The 21,951-nt window shown below is 38.7% G+C and overlaps 1 protein-coding gene across 2 annotated transcripts in view; it reads right to left on the bottom strand.

Annotated features, from left to right (window-relative positions):
• Window positions 1–218: 218 nt before the first annotated feature.
• The window catches only part of LOC139755102 (uncharacterized), a 55,372-nt gene continuing 33,639 nt past the window's right edge, over window positions 219–21,951 (bottom strand). Inside the window, exons 4-7 of one of the 2 annotated variants that reach the window (XM_071673228.1) lie at window positions 19,522–20,240; window positions 7,012–7,146; window positions 1,288–1,456; window positions 219–364 (exon numbers count right to left, since the gene is read on the bottom strand). In XM_071673228.1, the coding sequence (XP_071529329.1) occupies window positions 271–364; window positions 1,288–1,456; window positions 7,012–7,146; window positions 19,522–20,240 (1,117 nt within the window). In that variant the 3' untranslated portion in view covers window positions 219–270. Of the gene's footprint in view, window positions 1,457–7,011; window positions 7,147–19,521; window positions 20,241–21,951 lie in introns of both variants that reach the window. The other variant, XM_071673227.1, reaches the window with a different exon arrangement.

Raw genomic sequence — 21,951 nt, 5'->3', positions numbered from 1 at the left:
GGGGGAGTTGGGTTATCTAGAGGGCTTTAGGATAGGTATTAAGTTGTACCTGATAAAACATGGACAAAAGTATGTCCTAATCATGGCCATTTTGGATAAAAAGTGCAATACATTCCAGCAAAGAAAATCAAGCAAGGATCAATCTGAGCTCTTCAGTTGTTTGTCGAGCCAATTATTGACAATGAAAATATCAAAGGAAGAGGAAAAAATAGGATACAGAGAATTCTACAGCTTTATTGTATGAAGAAAGGAGTTATTGTATCATAATGGTCAACCCTTACATGGCTGGTTTCCAAAGGAAAATTCTGGGAAGCAACAGCCAGATATGTACTGCAGGTCATACTGCAGGTCCAGGTCTTTGGGACTGAAACAAATGCAAACAGCTTTTACAAGTAATAGCCAAGATAATACCACAGAACTGAGAAAGGGAAGCAATATAAGAGCAGATAGAAAGGGATAGTTGAAGAGAGGTAACAGAAGGATACTTGATATGGCAGAAGGCCTTCGAGTCCCTCTGGATAAAAGAAAGATTAAAAAGTACTCCACATAGCAGGGCTTATGGGAATAGCTGCTCTTTTAAGGATGAAAAAGCAGCACCTATACAATCCCATCTTTTGGGAAGGAAATCTTGCACTATCTATTGAGGGTTTACAAGGCAGAGTAGAGGATATTGTTATGCCTTACATGTTTAAGTTGTTGCAGAACTAAAGTATACTGGTTTGATATTTAATAACTGGAAGTAAGTGAGACTTAGAAATAGATACAGGTAGCAACTACATTTTGCACTGCTAAATTTAACCAGTTTACTGCTTCTCCATTCTACAGCTTTTAAAAACATAAAAATCAAATATAGTGTTTGTTATACTTCATGATATAACAAGAACAGGTGTAGGAAGTGTGGTTCCACTCTGATGATAATGCCTAAAACAACATAATTTACAATCTTTAGATTAAAACACATGGCTATATTTTGAATTGTATAGAGGAGCATAAAACACAAACAGGAAAGACTCTGCTAAATCCTAGAATGAGGACTACAACCTGGCATACTCCATTTGCTTTATCATGTCAAGCACCCGATTAGGGTCAAGCAGTGGTTGTCTCAACCGAGGTCGGACAAACCAAATCCACACCAGGCCAATGCTCTGACCAATGATCGTTACTAGCAAGAAAAATAAAACTGCTCGTTCATCTGGATTGGTGCAGTATAATGATATAGCCCAAGCACAGTATGCAAGGCTTTCCCCCAACTGTACTGCAGGGTCATACATGGAATAGAAGGTGTACCTGTTGAATGCCCCACTAAAGAGCTCCACATTTCTTCTGGCTTTCACAAATGCAATGTAGACGACAAAGAACAGTGCCCCTGCACCCTTGGCAGAGAGGTAACTGATGAGCATGAAGAGACCATTGTTGGAGATGATACCAACAGAACACACCAGGATGGTCCTTACCACTGTAGGGGTAAACAAGCAGAGGTTATTGTGATGGTGGAGGAGACAGTGAGGAGAGGGGAAAAAAGGAAAAGGGATAGAACATCTGGAAGAGGATACTATCTTCAAATTATGGCTTAAATCTTGATATAATTGGCTGAAAAATTCCATATGAAAACATGTAAATGAGCAATTACTTTTACTGATTACATCCAAGCTCCTTAATTCATAGTAATCAACTCATGATAGTATCAGACCAAGCTCGACCAAAACCTTGGCTTTGCTATCACTTTCAAGATGCAGTTGAAACTAAATACTAGATTTGGATGCAGAATACAGAACAAACCTAATAAACATCACGGGTCCCAGCATTGAAGGGTTCAGGATTTTCTCTTTCACTTTAGGAAAAGTAGCTCAGTTTCTATGACTGTGTCTCTGGTCTTCAGTACCAATATTCATTTCAGTAGGCAGCTGGATGCACTTAAGCTCTGGCTTGTCACAAATAGGTTGTCTTTAATTCAACCCTTAAGATGTTCTGTGCATCCAAAATGATGCTCCTCCAGTGTGTAAAAAAAAAGGTCTTTCCAGTGTCCATTTTCTTCCCTTGCATTAGAATTAGAGGGTCATGTATATCATCATAGTGAACTGGTAGTTGTTATTCTTAATTGTACCTAGTACAGATTGTCTACTTTTACCAGGTACAGATGAGTTGCCAGTTTGATGTTTCATTATCTGTTTATCACTTACAAATCTTAATCATATGTGATCTTAGGCTTATTGGTCTATGTTGCTCTGGCATTCATGTAAGTCTCCCTTTCACTTCAGGCATTTTGTATGTCTGCTACACTGGGTTGGTCTGCTTCACCTCAATTACAACATGAGAGGTTTTGCTACTTTCATTTTTTTTAAGTATATTGCTGGTATTCCATCTGGTCCAACCGCTGAATTTTCTTTAAATTGGTGAATTACTTCAATCATACCCCTTTCTGGCATATGTATTCTGTAAGGGCATACTTGTCACAGATTTTAAATAGTTCTTATACTGGTTAAGACAAGAGAACAAATGGGAACATCGGTGAAGGGTGCAAGTGAGGAAGTAATAACAGGTAGTGATGGAGTGAGAAGGAAATGGAGTGAGTATTTTGAAGGTTTGTTGAATGTGTATGATGATAGAGTGGCAGATATTGGGTGTTTTGGTTAAGGCAGTGCGTGAAGTGAGAGGGTCAGGGAGAATGGTTTGGTTAGAAGATGTAGTGAAAGCTTTGTGGAAAGTGAAATCCAGCAAAGTGGCAGAGTTGGATGGTATTGCAGTGGAATTTATTAAAAAAGGGGGTGACTGTGTTGTTGATTGGTTGGTAGGGATATTCAATGTATGTACAGACCATGGTGAAGTGCCTGAGGATTGGTGGAATGCATGCTTAGTGCCATTATACAAAGACAAAGGGGATAAAGGTGAGTATTCAAACTAGAGAGGCATAAGTCTGTTAAGTATTCCTGGGAAATTAAATGGAAGGGTATTGATTGAGAGGGTGAAGGCATGTACAGAGCATCAGATGGCAGAAGAGCACTGTGGTTTTAGAAGTAGAGGATGTGTAGATCAGGTGTTTGCTTTGAAGAATGTATGTGAGAAATACTCAGAAAAACAGGTGGATTTGTATGTAGCATTTATGGATCTGGAGAAGGCACATGATAGGGTTGATAAGAGATGCTTTGTGGAAGATTTTAAGAGTATATGGTGTGGGAGGCAAGTTGTTAGAAGCAGTGAAAAGTTTTTACCAAGGATGTAAGGCATGTGTATGATTAGGAAGAGAGGAGAGGGATTGGTTACCAGTGAATATTTGTTTATGGATTGGGTGATTAAGGAAGTAAATGCAAGAGATGGAACCATGGAAGCAGAAGTAAGTCAAAGGGTGGGGGAAGGGGTGAAGGCTCTGGGAGCGATGAAGAATGTGTAAAAGGAGAGAATGTTATCTTGGAGAGCAAAAACGGGTATGTTTGGAGGAACAGTTGCTCCAGCAATGTTATATGGTTTTGAGGCATGGGCTAAAGATAAGGTTTTATGGATGAGGGTGGATGTGTTGGAAATGAAATGCTTAAGTGTGAGTAAGTAATGAAAGGGTAAGGGAGATGAGTGGAAATAAAGTGTGTGGTTGAGAGAGTATAAGAGGGTTTGTTGACATGGTTTGGACATATGAAGAGAATGAGTGACGAAAGATTGACAAAGAGAATATGTGTGTCAGAGGTGAAGGGAACAAGGAGAGGCAGGAGACCAAATTGGAGGTGGAAGGATGGAGTGAAAAAGATTTTGAGGGACAGGTGCCTGAACATAAAGGAGGGTGAGAGACATGCAAGGGATAGAGTGAATTGGAAAGATGTGGTATACCAGGGTTGATGTGCTATCAATGGACTGAACCAGGGCATGTGAAGCATCTGAGGTAAACCATGGAAAGCTCTACGGGGCCTGGATGTGGATAGGGAGCTGTGGTTTTGGTGTATTACACATGACAGCCAGAGACTGAGTGTGAACGAATGTGTTATTTTTGTCTGTTTTCCTGGCACTAGTTATGGAGACCCTATATCTGCGACCATCCCCATAAGGGAGTTGCAGTTTGGAATAGGCAACAAAGATATAGACAGATAGTTTATCATCAGCATCATCATTATTACTACTATCATTATTATTATAATTAGTTATTAGTATCATTATTATCAGTCATTATTATCAATATCATTATCATACAATTAGTATTATTATCATTATTATTATTATCATTATTATTATCATTATTATTATTATCATCATTATTATTATTATTATCCCTGGGGATAGGGGAGAAAGTATACTTCCCACGTATTCTCTGCGTGTTGTAGAAGGCGACTAAAAGGGGAGGGAGCGGAAGGCTGGAAATCCTCCCCTCTCGTTTTAAGATTTTCTAAAAGATATTCACACAAAGGCTTAGTCCTCTGTTCTTAATGCTACCTCGCAAATGCGGGAAATGGCAAATAGTATGAAAAACAAATTATTATTATTATAATATAATTCTAGGATCCCTTTTTTTTAGGGGCTCCTCCAGCTCTAAGGCTCACTTCAGTCAGTATTAGGGGAGGGATAGCATGATCTGGAGTAAGAAGTTCTTTGGCAAGATTGCACTCTGTCAATATAATCTTGCCAAAGGTGGCTTTTCACCCACGGAGTAACCACAAGCAAGTGAAAACTGGTAACTTTATTCATGAAGTACTAACCTCTTCAGATGCCCTCTAACCTGACTTCAATCATTCAAGTCTTCAAAGCTTTGATGATTTTTGATGCTGTAGTGGCTAGACAGAGCCCACACAAACACTTCCTCCATTATATGACCCCCCACCCCCAGAAAGGCCACTCCCCTTTTCTGAGCACTGTACAGGCCAGCATGGCCTACCCTTCTTCCAATCCCTACCCCTTGAACTGTCCTTCCCTCCACTGAGTTAACCAACCCTATGCAAAGACACCCCCTCCCCAGACCCCCTATGGCCCTCCCCTTTCCTAACCCACTCCCACCCATTTCATGGCCCTCTCTGCACGAGACTGCAAAGCCCAGAGCAACCCTCCCTTCCGATGATCCACAATCCCTGCACAGATCTCCCTTCCCCTTGATTCCCCATCCTCTGAGCAAACCTCATCTCCTCTGATCACCCATCCATTCCCTACCTTCTTTTCCCATCCCGTGCTCAGCTTTCCCTTCCTTAGACCCCACCACTGAATGGCCCTACCTCCCCAGACCCTGCAGGGTCCTCCTCTCCCAAAACCCCACTCCCTCCACATCCCAACCCTCCAAAGAAACTTATCAATGCACAGCTCTAACCTCCCTAAGCAGGAAATAAGCTTCAGATTTTTGTGTTTGAGAAGGACTTGGGAGTACACATCATCCCTAACCTGTTGCCAAAGTTCCACATTAAAAGAACAGTCAAGGAGAAAAACTACCTACTGGCAAACATCAGAATGGCTTTAAGTATGTGGATAACAACATATCTAGCAAGCTATTCATATCCTACATGAGGCCAAAACCAGAATATGATTCTCAGGTTTGGTCATTGCATCCAGAGAAGCTCAAAGAGCTCATAGAGGAGGGCAACAAAGATATGAGAAATGAATAGAATTAAGAGAACTAAGCTACAGGGAAAGGCTGGAGTCTTTAAATTTACCCACCTCAGATGAGAAAAGAGTAACTCAGTCACAACTATTAAGTTTTTAAAAGAGATCAATGAAGTGGACAGTTCTTTGAGTTATGTGGGGATGGAGCAAGAAGAGGACATAACATTAAGTTAAGTAAGAAATTTGCAAATAAAGATGTCAAAAAATACTTTTATACTACTGGAGTGGTGAATGAATGGAACAGACTGACTGAGGACATGGTTAATGCAGACAGCATACATGAATTAAAGATGTTAAGAGATGGGGACCCATGAGTGTGAAACACCCTCCCTGTACATTACAAATAAGTAAAGAAAAAAAAATGGTGGGGCCCTGTCTCATGATGAGATCTTGATAAACAGCAGGGCTAGCTCGTAACACTCATCACCTCATTTTTACTTGATAAATGCAGCAGTACTGTTTCCCTCTGCTTCCATGCTCATTACATACTCAATGATCCTGGACTCATCTGAGGCTGACTTCCACTCTGTAATAAGGTTTATTTTCACTGATTCTTAAATTGTTACATGCACATATAATATTTCCTGTGTAGTACACTGAACACACTAGCTTTCTTGCTGGGCTTACATATATTCTTGCTTGAAATATTTTTGACATGTTGTGTACTCATACAGAGTAAATACTTCTGTTCCTTTCTTGCTAAAGTTCATAATATTATCCTTTGTGCTTTCAATATACTGCCTTTTATAGATTACCATGGACAGTATTTTCCTCTCTTTTCTAGGCTGTAAAGCTTTAGTTCTTTGACCTGACCCTTTCATTACAGTTCACTTGTTCCATTCCCATGATTTTCCTCATGAAGGGCTTCTGCATTCTCTCCTAACTTCTTTATTTCCTTTTGTTTGGCTGGTGACCATATGACACAGCAGTGTTCAGTTATACTTCTTATCTTGCTTAATTGTGCTGTCACCACAATATGTTCCTTGAACTATAGATTCTTATTTCTGATGATTCAGTTCTTTAACATGTTTCACTTTCAAATCACTTTTCCTGTTGGGCCTTCATACAGTAACAATGTTACATATTAAATGTTTCATGACTTGTTTCCTTAATTCTGTTTTCAATAAAATTCACCAGTCTCAGTTCTTCCCATGTGTAGATTGTATCTAAGTCTGTTTCCATCTCCTGTTTAAGACTGTCCATAATATTTTGCTCATTCTAACTATTATCATCACCAAAGCACCTGTCCACATAATAATTTCTATTGCAGTACTTCTTAGTAAATGTTTTATACCATTTTGATAGAGAATTGAAGCTAACACTACTCCTTGTGGTACCTATGACAGAATACCTCTTTCATCAGAGAGAATTGTATGCGTCCATGCATGAGTGCTAGCAGAGACCAAGGGATAACATAAACATGAGCAACACCCATGTCTGACTTACCATAAAAGGATAACCTGAGGCCAGCTATGAGAAGTCTGTCGGTGATGGATTGGTAGAGTGCTCGCTGTGTCACTAACCAGGTCAGCAAGCCCAGCACCAGGCTACAACACACTACCTCCGAATGAGTAGGTATATCTGAAGAAATAAGAATCCATTCATGTCTAGTACCATCATATGCTGTCAGGCATGCTACTAATGTTACCATACTTTGTGAAAGTTATAAATGGCTACATTGGTTGTCCTCCGTGTATTAAGGTTCAGGATATGTGATTTTACCTATATGCAAGGACCCTATCCCTATCAAGAACTCATTATCTTAAGAAAAATTTGCTCTTATGTAGTCAGTATATGCAGTTATGTGGTACCAGCCATTAAACTGGATTGTGTGGTGCCTTTTGTCTTTATACTCATTTTCCCTATATGCACAAGGGTAAGAGACAAGAGCAACATGAGTGTAAAACTATTTCCCCGTATCACATGATTGGGAATCTCATTCTCAGTTGTGTGTTATGTGGATCTGTGCTACATGCTGACATGTTGTGCTGTGTACCTGCTACTTGTATCTGTGTCATTGATTTGGTTTCCAAGTATCCTGCTTGTTAATCTAACAGTCCTTTCCCAGGCCCACCCTTGAAGCTAGAAATTTTTAAGTGTGGAGAAACTGGGAAAAAGCCCTCTACACCTAGCTGCGTACACAGTTTTGAAAAGTAAACTATACTCTCTCTCTCATATACATTATATATGTATATACATATATATATATATATTATTTTATTTATTTATTTATTTTATTTTGCTTTGTCGCTGTCTCCCGCGTTAGCGAGGTAGCGCAAGGAAACAGACGAAAGAATGGCCCAACCCACCCACATGCACATGTACATACATACACGTCCACACACGCAAATATACATACCTATACATCTCAATGTACACATATATATACACACACAGACATATACATATATCTATACATGTACATAATTCATACTGTCTGCCTTTATTTATTCCCATCGCCATATATTTTTTATTATTTTTTATTATACTTTGTCGCTGTCTCCCGCGTTTGCGAGGTAGCGCAAGGAAACAGACGAAAGAAATGGCCCAACCCCCCCCATACACATGTATATACATACGTCCACACACGCAAATATACATACCTACACAGCTTTCCATGGTTTACCCCAGACGCTTCACATGCCTTGATTCAATCCACTGACAGCACGTCAACCCCGGTATACCACATCGCTCCAATTCACTCTATTCCTTGCCCTCCTTTCACCCTCCTGCATGTTCAGGCCCCGATCACACAAAATCTTTTTCACTCCATCTTTCCACCTCCAATTTGGTCTCCCTCTTCTCCTCGTTCCCTCCACCTCCGACACATATATCCTCTTGGTCAATCTTTCCTCACTCATTCTCTCCATGTGCCCAAACCACTTCAAAACACCCTCTTCTGCTCTCTCAACCACGCTCTTTTTATTTCCACACATCTCTCTTACCCTTACGTTACTCACTCGATCAAACCACCTCACACCACACATTGTCCTCAAACATCTCATTTCCAGCACATCCATCCTCCTGCGCACAACTCTATCCATAGCCCACGCCTCGCAACCATACAACATTGTTGGAACCACTATTCCTTCAAACATACCCATTTTTGCTTTCCGAGATAATGTTCTCGACTTCCACACATTCTTCAAGGCCCCCAGAATTTTCGCCCCATCCCCCCACCCTATGATCCACTTCCGCTTCCATGGTTGCATCCGCTGCCAGATCCACTCCCAGATATCTAAAACACTTCACTTCCTCCAGTTTTTCTCCATTCAAACTCACCTCCCAATTGACTTGACCCTCAACCCTACTGTACCTAATAACCTTGCTCTTATTCACATTTACTCTTAACTTTCTTCTTCCACACACTTTACCAAACTCAGTCACCAGCTTCTGCAGTTTCTCACATGAATCAGCCACCAGCGCTGTATCATCAGCGAACAACAACTGACTCACTTCCCAAGCTCTCTCATCCCCAACAGACTTCATACTTGCCCCTCTTTCCAAAACTCTTGCATTTACCTCCCTAACAACCCCATCCATAAACAAATGGATGAGAAATACTTAGAAAAGCAAATGGATTTGTATGTAGCATTTATGGATCTGGAGAAGGCATATGATAGAGTTGATAGAGATGCTCTGTGGAAGGTATTAAGAATATATGGTGTGGGAGGAAAGTTGTTAGAAGCAGTGAAAAGTTTTTATCGAGGATGTAAGGCATGTGTACGTGTAGGAAGAGAGGAAAGTGATTGGTTCTCAGTGAATGTAGGTTTGCGGCAGGGGTGTGTGATGTCTCCATGGTTGTTTAATTTGTTTATGGATATATATATATATATATATATATATATATATATATATATATATATATATATATATATATTTTTTTTGCTTTGTCGCTGTCTCCCGCGTTTGCGAGGTAGCGCAAGGAAACAGACGAAAGAAATGGCCCAACCCACCCCCATACACATGTATATACATACGTCCACACACGCAAATATACATACCTACACAGCTTTCCATGGTTTACCCCCAGTCTCTAGCTGTCATGTAATCATGCACCGAAACCACAGCTCCCTTTCCACATCCAGGCCCCACAGAACTTTCCATGGTTTACCCTAAACGCTTCACATGCCCTGGTTCAATCCATTGACACCACGTCGACCCCAGTATACCACATCATTCCAATTCACTCTATTCCTTGCACGCCTTTCACCCTCCTGCATGTTCAGGCCCCGATAACTCAAAATCTTTTTCACTCCATCTTTCCACCTCCAATTTGGTCTCCCACTTCTCCTCGTTCCCTCCATCTTTGACACGTATATCCTCTTTGTTAATCCTCCTTACTCATCCTCACGAGTCCAAATTATTTCAACAAAGCCACTTCTGCTCTCTCAACCACTCTTTTTATTACCACACATATCTTTTACCCTTTCATTACTTAGTCTATCAAACCACATATATTAAGATTAAGAATACTTCCCACGTATTCCCTGCGTGTCGTAGAAGGCGACTAAAAGGGGAGGGAGCGGGGGGCTGGAAATCCTCCCCTCTCTTTTTTTTTTAATTTTCCAAAAGAAGGAACAGAGGGGGCCAGGTGAGGATATTCCAAAAAAGTCCCAGTCCTCTGTTCTTAACGCTACCTCGCTAACGCGGGAAATGGCAAATAGTTTAAAAGAAAGAAAGATATATTTGTCATTTCCCATATTAGTGAGGTAGTGTTAAGAACATGAGGATAGAGGACAAAGAGGATATATGCATCAGAAGTGGAGGGAACAATCACCCCGCCAATTACTACCAATTTCTCAACTGCCCATATTCCATATCTCTTGCACATGCTATCACTGCTTCACTAAATATCTCCCATTCCCCTTGCTTCATTTGCTTACAACTTTAGCTATTCTATACCCAATCTCTTCTGGTATTTCACACACACACACCTCTTTTTTCCAAGCTCATTTCTTTCTCACCCTCTACTCATTCATATTAGTTTCCCCTCCCAACACATTAACATCTAGGAGTCTATCTTTTGCACACCTATAAATTTGTACAGAGTCCAACACTTCTCTCTGACCAGGTTCCCTCCTCACTGATGTATATTTATGCATGTCCCTTTAAAAAAAAAAAAAAAAAAAAAAAAAGGTATTCCTAATCACCATACCATTTTCTGCACACAACTCCACATATATATATATATATATATATATATATATATATATATATATATATATATATATATATATATATATATACATATATATATATATATATGGTTTATATATATACATATATATATGGTTTGGGCACATGGAGAGAATGAGTGAGGAAAGATTGACCAAGAGGATATATGTGTCGGAGGTGGAGGGAACGAGGAGAAGAGGGAGACCACATTGGAGGTGGAAAGATGGAGTGAAAAAGATTTTGTGTGATCGGGGCCTGAACATGCAGGAGGGTGAAAGGAGGGCAAGGAATAGAGTGAATTGGGGCGATGTGGTATACCGGGGTTGACGTGCTGTCAGTGGATTGAATCAAGGCATGTGAAGCGTCTGGGGTAAACCATGGAAAGCTGTGTAGGTATGTATATTTGCGTGTGTGGACGTATGTATATACATGTGTATGGGGGTGGGTTGGGCCATTTCTTTCGTCTGTTTCCTTGCGCTACCTCGCAAACACAGGAGACAGCGACAAAGCAAAAAAAAAAAAAAAGAAAAAAAAAATATATATATATCTTTTCTTTCTTTCATACTATTCGCCATTTCCCGCATTAGCGAGGTAGCGTTGAGAACAGAGGACTGGGCCCTTGAGGGAATATCCTCACCTGGGCCCCTTCTCTGTTCCCTCTTTTGGAAAATTAAAAAAAAAAGTGAGAGGGGAGGATATCAACACATGGCTTCCTTGTTAAAACTTACTAAACTTAATCTGTGGCCTAGGTTACACCAAGAATCCTTGTCCAGTTGTTTATTGGACAGGTTTATCACAAAAGAAGGTTTTGTGTTCTTAGTCCAATCAATGTTTTCAGTGAGATGGTCTAACTTACAATTCAGTGGATATATATATATATATATATATATATATATATATATATATATATATATATATATATATATATTTTCATACTATTCGCCATTTCCTGCATTAGCGAGGTAGCGTTAAGAACAGAGGACTGGGCCTTTGAGGGAATATCCTCACCTGGCCCCCTTCTCTGTTCCTTCTTTTGGAAAATTAAAAAAAAATGAAAGGGGAGGATTTCCAGCCCCCCCCTCCCTCCCCTTTTAGTCGCCTTCTGCGACACGCAGGGAATACGTGGGAAGTATTCTTTCTCCCCTATCCCCAGGGATAATATATATATATATATATATATATATATATATATATATATATATATATATATTATCCCTGGGGATAGGGGAGAAAGAATACTTCCCACGTATTCCCTGCGTGTCGCAGAAGGCGACTAAAAGGGGAGGGAGCGGGGGGCTGGAAATCCTCCCCTCTCACTTTTTTTTTTAATTTTCCAAAAGAGGGAACAGAGAAGGGGCCCAGGTGAGGATATTCCCTCAAGGGCCCAGTCCTCTGTTCTCAACGCTACCTCGCTAATGCAGGAAATGGCGAATAGTATGAAAATATATATATATATATATATATATATATATATATATATATATATATATATATATATATATATCCACTGAATTGTAAGTTAGACCATCTCACTGAAAACATTGATTGGACTAAGAACACAAACCCTTCTTTTGTGATAAACCTGTCCAATAAACAACTGGACAAGGATTCTTGGTGTAACCTAGGCCACAGATTAAGTTTAGTAAGTTTTAACAAGGAAGCCATGTGTTGATATCACAAAGTCTTTCTGTACTTTAGAAAAATATAGTAAATTATGTAATAATCAAATTAACATATGTATAGGTTTACTGTATGCCAGTTTGTCAAAACTAGTGGATCCTACTTGCTCTAAAAGGTTTATATGAGCTATTAACAATTTAGAAAAAGATAATGATATACATAATGCTAAAGAAGATAAGGCTAACAAAGTTTTGATTATGAACAAAAGTAATCATATATCTAAAATGAATATCTTTTAAGTGATGACACAACATACTTTAAATTCAGTAAGAATCCCTAAGAAGCAGTTGATGCTCATTCTAATAAAGAACTGAAGGTGTTGTTGAAAGGGTATGGTTCTCTAATCAAAAGTTTGTCATCTTTGTTCCCTTCACTACCATATATGTATGGACTTATCAAAACACATAGATCAAACTTTCCAGCAAGGCCCATAGCGAGTTCAGTGGGCTCTGTCACATATAAATTGTTAAAGTGGTTAGTTTCTTTATTAAGCCCATTAGTGGGTAAGATATCAAATTCTAATATCATGAACACTGTAAATTTAGATAAGTTTAATGATTTCAAACTGGTCAGCTCTGATATTTCACCTCTGTTCAAAGAAGTTCCAGTTGGTGACCTCTTAGAATATATAGTTGATGTATTGGATGATAGTGATTTACCTGTTTCAAAGTCTGTTTTTATTGAATTGATAAAATTGTGTATAAAATATTGTGTATTTCAATTTAAAGGAGAACATTTATTTATCTATTTTTTTATTCATTTTGCTTTGTCACTGTCTCCCGCGTTAGCGAGGTAGCACAAGGAAACAGACGAAAGAATGGCCCAATCCACCCACATACACATGTATATACATACACATCCACACACGCAAATATACATACCTATAGATCTCAATGTACACATATACATACACACACAGATATATACATATATACACATGTACATAATTCATAGTCTGCCTTAATTTATTCCCATCGCCACCTCGCCACACATGGAATAACAACCCCCTCCCCCCTCATGTGTGCAAGGTAGCGCTAAGAAAAGACAACAAAGGCCCCATTCGTTCATACTCAGTCTCTTAGAACATTATGCTAAAAAAATTTGGTATGGTAATGGGTAACCCTCTTTTACCTGTATTAAGTAATCTTCACCTGTATTAAGTAAGCTTTCCATGGAACTCTTTGAAACAAAGTTACTAAAGGATATCTTACCCTCTCATGCAATTTGGTTTAGGTATGTAGATGATGTTCTTTGCGTTTGGCCAACAAACAAAAATTTACAAACATTTCTTCCTTTACTTAACAATTTAGTACCTTCCATCAAATTTGCTGTAGAAATTGAAAATAATGGTGTTACCATTTTTAGGTTGCATGATCCACAGGGATGGAAACAAATTTAAGCATACACAGAAAACCTACCAAAGTATGCTCATACACCCATTATTACTCAGCTCAACATGACAGAATTAAATAATCATCATTCCTGTCAGTGTTCCTTACAGCATTACATATTTGCAGTCCAGCATTTATTAATAATGAGTTTGAGAAGATATATTCTATTGGATCCAAGTTAAAGTATCCTAGATCTCTCAATACTAAATCCCTTAATCTGGCAAAGAAATCATTTTAATGAGTTAAATCCATACTTCACCTCAACACCAAGAACATTTTAGTTCTCCCTTTTAGTAATGATTTTGCTTTACTTCTCATGTTGCTTAAATCCTTAAAAGTAAGTGTTGCCTTCAGCAACAACAATACTATAAAGAATATCTTAATCAGGAAATCACCAGAAAGTTCTACAGGATGCATCATAGAGTACCATGTATAAATTGTGATAAATTTCTATGTTGGGAAGACGATGTTGGGCAGACTGGAAAGGATCTTTCTGCTAGACTTAAGCAACATAGATATAGTATAAGAACAGAATAAGAATCAAATGCCTTGTTTAATCATGTTGAAAATTATGATCACTGTAATGACTGGAATAATGCATTCTCAGTTATTAACTCTAACTCCTGTACCACGAGAAATATCACTAAATCTTCCATTATTAAATACACAAAGAACTGTAACATTAATATTAGTGAAGGTCTATGCAAATAGGAAAGCTTTATTATTGATAAAATTTTTAAACAGTTCTATTTCTTGTCCACATAATAAATTCACAATATGCCTGTTGCCAAGCTTGAATGCACCCGACCTCCATTTGGGTAGTCACATGTTTACCAAATGGCGTCCTAGCTATGTCTCTTCACTGTGTACCAACTGACTTGTATTTCTTTCTTGTATCTCCCCTAATGATGTGATTATTGCACGAAAGTGCACTTGGGAAATTACAGTGTTTCATTTCCCTGTGGATATATAGGAATGTACTTGATCAAGCATTCAATTGTGATCTTTTCCAATATATATATATATATATATATATATATATATATATATATATATATATATATATATATATATATATATATATTCCAATATATGTATATATTGGGAAAGATGGAGTGAAAAAGATTCTGAGTGATCGGGGCCTGAACATGCAGGAGGGTGAAAGGTGTGCAAGGAATAGAGTGAATTGGAACGATGTGGTATACCAGGGTTGACGTGCTGTCAATGGATTGAACCAGGGCATGTGAAGCGTCTGGGGTAAACCACAGAAAGTCCTGTGGGGCCTGGATGTGGAAAGGGAGCTGTGGTTTCGGTGCATTATACATGACAGCCAGAGACTGAGTGTGAACGAATGTGGCCTTTGTTGTCTTTTCCTGGCGCTACCTCGCACACATGAGGGGGGAGGGGGTTGTTATATCATGTGTGGTGGGGTGGCGACAGGAATGAATAAGGGCAGACAGTATGAATTATGTATTTTTTTTTTTTTTTTTTCATTTTGCTTTGTCGGTCTCCCGCGTTTGCAAGGTAGCACAAGGAAACAGACGAAAGAAATGGCACAACCCACCCCCATACACATGTATATACATACACGTCCACACACGCAAATATACATACCCATACATCTCAATGCACACATATATATACACATGCACACAATTCATATGTATGTGTGGGTATATATATGTAGACATTGAGATGTATAGGTATGTATATATGTGTGTTTGGATGTGTATGTATATACATGTGTATGTGGGTGGGTTGGGCCATTCTTTCATCTGTTTCCTTGCGCTACCTCGCTAACGCAGGAGACAGTGACAAAGTATAATAAATAAAATAAATAAATAAATATATATATATACACATGTACATATTGATACTTGCTCACTCTCATCCATTCCGGCACTACCCCGCCGTACAGGAAACAACATCGCCATTGCATGCGTCAGCAAGGTAGTGCCAGGAAACACATAAAGAAAGACCACATCAGCTCACACTCATTCTCTAGCTGTCATGTGTAATGTACCAAAACCACAGCTCCCCATTCATATACAGGCCCCACAAACCTATCCATAGTTTACCCCAAATGTTTCAAATACCCTGGTTCAGTCCACTGATGGCCTGTCAACCCCAGTATACCATATCATTCCAATTCACTCTTCTGTGCACACCTTCCATCCTCCTACGTGATTTCAGGCTCCGATCACTCAAAATCTTTTTCCCTCCATCCTTCCAACTCCAATTAGGTCTTCCACTTCTCCTTATTCCCTCCATCTCAGACACATATATCCTCTTTGTCAACCTTTCCATACTCTTTCTCTCCATCTAAGATTCATAGTTCATTCATCTACTGTGCTGTACTATTCCTGTTTCCAATGTGAGAAGCCATGATATACAGCCACTTACATTTCAATATCTGGAAGTAGTAGACTATCTGGACTGATGTCTGTTTCCTCTATGTTAATACAAGTAACATCCAGGACAAGAGTTGAGAATGGTACATCTGGGTAAGCAAATGTTGTGACTACTGGATTTTCGACTGTAGGTTTTGCTTCTTTTTCTTGATTATGTTTTTCAACATATCTGGCAGTTGAAGTTGTTTCATATCTTTTGGTCTTTCCTTGTTCAGTCTGTCTCAAAAAAGGTGTATATTTATAGTTTCCTAATCTGTTATATAGCTCCCTTACTCTAATCCAGTCATCTCACTAGCTAACTGAATCAATCTACCGATAAAATTTTTTCTGCATGGCACTTTCATTTTTGTCATAGTCTTCCTACTTTTCATCAGTTTTGTTCAGATTTACAAACATGTCTACAATTTCTTTATCATTAAGAGGATGACTAAATGGTTCTTCTAAATCAATTCCCACCTATTCTTCCATATTTTCTTCACTTAACTTCTTAGCCACAGTATCTGCAGAACTGTCAGTTATATATTTGGCATAATCAAGGAAATCATGGACAATTTCTAACTCTTTAGAGACAGTTCAAACAGAAAATTTTAAATTAGGGTTTCATCAGGGTTAGACTCACATATCAATGCTGGCAACAGTTTATGCCATCCATTTTTCAGCAGTGAGTCAACCAGTACCCATGTACAAGCAACAAGCCATAAAACATATTTCATGCTATGTTCTTTGATGAATGTTTCAACAAATACATATTTCATAAACTGAAACTGGCATTTGCACTTACACTTAAGTGAGCACAAAATGCCTTGTTCTTATAGTAGATGAGTAATGTACATTCAAGTGGCAAAGATGCTGCTACAACATTTTTCTTCAGAAGTTAGTCTGAACATTTATCTAACAGTACTAGAATTTTGCACTTTGGGTCTAGCGCTCCTCCCCCAAAACGTATCTCTGATAAAGTGATTTAATTATCAATCTAAAGTCTCACTGGTACAAAAAAATCAAGTACCTTTTAACATCTTTCAATCCTCAAAGCACAGACTCTTGCCTGTGACCAATAACTTGCATCTATGCATACTTGCATTATTTGAAAATCCTAGAATTGTTACTCTGTTCTTTGAACTTTTAAGTCCAGGTGGCAAATTATCTTATGCAGCTATTGTCTTTCCTGGCATGCACCATCAATATAATGATTTGTCAGAACTCTATAGCCACTCAGGACTTAACTTTTCATAAGATACTAACTGTACAAACTTGATGACATATTACATAGTTGCCTCTGTTTCTGCCAAATGCTTCTCCCCACACATAGTAAACACAGTAAACCACTAAATAACTAACCACCAACCCCAAAGTAGAAATAAATAGCCTACCCCTGCCTCACACCTCAGTATCCTCTACTCCAAAATTTCCCTGTCACCAGCAAACACAACACTTACAAAATACATATAAACTGAAATGACCTGATAATCACTAAACAGCAGCCCTACCTACTCGGTCTTTAACACCACCACACTAGACATATGCCCAACTGAAACCACAGTTCCCAAACAAACACGTGACATACTTTCCCACCCACATTATAGACATCACCCATTGTTACATTACCACAGACAATGATTTAACACATCCCAAGATCCTTCAAGCACATGCTGCAACTATCACATTGAAGACAAAGAAAATCTATCAATATCTCTGACGCCCATTCCCTCCGAGAACTCCCATCAAGGGGTGGCCCCAGCAAAATAGTCTCCACTTATCCCTATCCTTACATGCCTCCCTTGCATGTATCATTCCATGCATCCTTCCTCTTTTTCTTTCCCTACAGTATTCCTCCACTCTATTTGCCCATGTGACAGGTGATCTTCCACTCAGACCAACTCCTTTAATTGTATTATCATACACTATCCTTGGAAACTCCCAGTCTTGCATGCTTTCCACATGCCCAAACCACCTCAAAGTATTATGTTTCACCCATTCTTCTATTCCACAAGTCATTCCTTTAGCATTTCTTGCCATACCACATCTCTCATACACCCTTTCATTCCTTTCTTCATTCCATCTACAAAACTTACAGCTTAACTGCCCAGCACTCTCCCTACAAAGATACACACACAGCATCACTATACTCTATGATCTAAGGTCCTGCCCACTGGACTTGGCTGGCCTCCTAGAGCTGTGGGAGTTCCATAAAGATAGAAGGACTGATTGGTGTATCCATAAAGATAGAAGGACTGATTAGTGCACAAAGTAAGAAGTGGTGAGAGTTTTGTGTACGATGAAATGTGGCAAGGCAGTTGAATTTCTTAAGGAAGTGACAGTGTTGTTTGTTGGTTTATTGCAGTCTGCACTGGTAGCAGACTCATGTGAGAAATTGCAAAAGTTGATGTATGAGTTTGGGAGAATGTGTGAAAAGAGAAAGTTGAAGGTATATGTGAATAAAATAAAACATATGAGATTTAGCAGTGCAAAGAGACTGGTTAGTTTGGGTGTGATTTTGAGTGAAGCAAAGCTGGGGGGATGTGAAGTGTTTTAGATATCTGGGCCATGGCAGCAAAAGGAACCATGGAAGCTGGAGTGAGTTACAGGGTCGGTGAAGGGGTGAAGGTTCTGAAAGCAATGAGAAATGAGTGGAAAGCAAGGTCAATATTTGGTAGGGCAAAGATGGGTATGTTAGAGGGTATAGTAGCAATCCTAATGGCCTTGTATCAATGAAAGGCATGGGCTATAGATTAGAATGTGTGAAAGAAGTGAATGTGTTGGAAATGAAACATTTGAGGACAATATGTGGTGTCAGGAAGATTGACCAAATAATAAATGAAAGGGTAAGAGAAAGGAGTGGTTATAAAAGGAATGTGGCTGAGAGTTGAAGGAGGTGTACTAAAATGGTTGGATATACCAAGAGAATAAGAGAGAAAAGGTTGAAAAGAGGTTGAAAAGAAGTGGAAAGGACAAGCACAAGTGAGAGACCAAACCAGAGAAAAAAAGGGTGGAGTAAATAAAGTTTGTACTGCTTGGGGCCTAAACATGGAGGAGGGTGAAAAGTATGCACAGAACAGAATGAATGAGACACTGGGCATCCTATATAGGGGGTGACATACTGGGCTGATTTTCTAAACAAGTAATTTTGGTGATTTTTTCAATTGTAAGTATATGTAAGCAGGCAAAATTCAGCTTGAAAAAGCTGAGAAGAAATTCACATCCACAAAAGAGATTATGAAACCAACAACCTGAAAAGAAAAAAAAAATAGCAAGCAACATAAAAGTACCCAAGTACTTAAAGCAATTTATCACTTTACTTCTTAAAAACTTCCTGATCAAGTCGTATATCTTGACCACTGCAAGAGGCCAGATAGAAAGCCAAATCATCTTGGTCAGGTCCCTCTGGACGAAGGTGGTGACCTCACCAGAGGATCTTTTTGTAATATCATACAACTCATAGCCATTAACTCTCGAGAGGTTCAGGATGTAATGAACATCACTGCAGATGACGCGAGGGTTCTCACTAATGATGTGATCAGGTAAGCTGCCAATGCGTTTGTCTGTACAGGAGACATGAAGGATTCTTGTGCCGGTGGAATCTAACACAAAATGATATGACAACCTCTTCTGGTCTGCAAAGAGAGCCTGCAAACATCGTATGGCATACTTGTACACACTAGGTTCTCCACTATATATTTCAACAGGATCGTCTGGAGTCATCTGAATCTTGTTGGTGTCTTTCACAAATTTAGTTGTTGTCATTTTGACCATCATTTCAGCTCCTCGTTCAATGTCAGAGTTCACTTCAGGGGCTTCACCAGTAAAAGGAAGTGTTGGTATGTATTCTGGAACATCCCCATTATGGGATGAGATACAGCTTGCCTCACGATGCTCAAGTTCTTCGACTGGCAGTTTTTCAGAGGAGCTCTTGACCTCGAGACAGGCTGTAAACTTGGCTTTGAGAGCCCTGCGTATCTTGTGCCGCTGACCCTGCACACAGCATGCTCGCAAGCCATGCCAAGCTCCACGAAACAACCTGCAATGAATAACACTGTTGCTATACTTCTTTATGACCCTTATAAAAACCATCACCACAGAAAACCATAAAACATACAGAAGTAACTCAAGTAGGGTTATCGAAGTGATAGATATTCATGAGATATACACAAAAAACATGTATTGATAACTACCTTTAACAATAAAAGCCTTATTGACAGACTGGCATTAGGCCTAGTATGGTTAGAGTACACCAGTATCTCAGCCTTGTTCATATATTGCTGGTTCTCTAGATAAAACACTAGATTTGATGGTTCTTAACAACACAATCATCTTTAAGCCAAAATCTGTACACTGCACATCAAAACTGTATAAGAAACCCACAACCACAGTCTTGCACATATAATGGTTACTGGTTAGTTAGGTTTAATTGCCAGCAACCTATGAAGAAGGTAATTTTTGCTTTTAAGTTACCCAACTGTCATATCATCCACTAAAGGGTATATGTTAATAAATTCTAATAGAATAATTGAAGAAGGAATTTCGGTTCAGGAGGAAAAACAATTGTCCTAAAAGCAAGATGATAATACCTTATGGTATTCACCACAAGATACATAAATGAAATTTGATATATAAGACACATCATCTTGATCAGCTCTATCTCTTTGAAGAAAGAAATCCCCTTATCATTTGAATGTTCAAATAATTTTCTCAGTGTTGGTAATATTTGGGGCATCTAATAAATATGAGTTGTATAGTTAGGATCATGTCGCAATCTAAATTGTGGGAGAAATGACATGATAGTGTATGGCTGACGCTGGGTTACATATGTGTTCATATGGAGGTGAGTCTGCATGACCTGCTCCTCTTGGCAAGATAGGTGGTTAACCAGTTGCCTGTTATCAATCTGAAGAAATTTAATAACCCCAGGCTGGTCCACTGACTTTACCATATGATGTGCTCTTTTCCACAGAAAGACATAGGACCACAGCTCCCAAAGAGCTTCATGTATCTCCTCAGTTTCTGCGGTTGACTTAGCTAGTCTGTATTTCTGTTCATTGCTATAGATGTTGCAATGACCAGGCACCCAGGTCAACATAATGGATTTATGGCATGTATGCATTTATTGATAATGCATAATCTCATTTGTATCAACTGAATCTAATTTCATAGCCTTAAGTAATGACACAGTCTAAAAAGATAGGAAATTCATTGTAACTAGGATCTACTGAAGACGCAAAGACAAAACACCTCTAAGCATGGAATTAAGCAAGAAACTTCTCAGAAAATATGTAATTAACTGAATAAAACGAGCGCCGAAACTGTAAATGTGGACAACACACAAAAGTTGTATGATCGAAGAAGCAGATGGAGCCCCTACTGAACTCTTCAAAGAAGTAATTACAAATAGGTAATGCTCACATTACACACACAACCCAGACAAAACATTACTTAAGACACATAATGATCACATTACACACAAATTGTAAAAAAAAACACTCTATACAAACAAATCGCATAACAAAATAATGATATTGTATACAGCTGAAACAAAACACATTACTCCTATTACACATGCAGCTTACAAAAGGTATAATGGTCACATTACATAAAAAACTCAAATATGGCACATTATGCTAATGCTACACATAATACTAAACTCAAACAAGAAACAATGATTACATTACAAATACAGCTCATACAAAACATTTCACTGAACACTTGATGCTCATATCATATCAAAAAAGAAT

This window comes from Panulirus ornatus, chromosome 18 (assembly GCF_036320965.1).
Source record: "Panulirus ornatus isolate Po-2019 chromosome 18, ASM3632096v1, whole genome shotgun sequence".
Taxonomy (NCBI): domain Eukaryota; kingdom Metazoa; phylum Arthropoda; class Malacostraca; order Decapoda; family Palinuridae; genus Panulirus; species Panulirus ornatus.
Note: the sequence above shows the minus strand (reverse complement) of the source record. Positions and strands in the feature narration are given on the sequence as shown.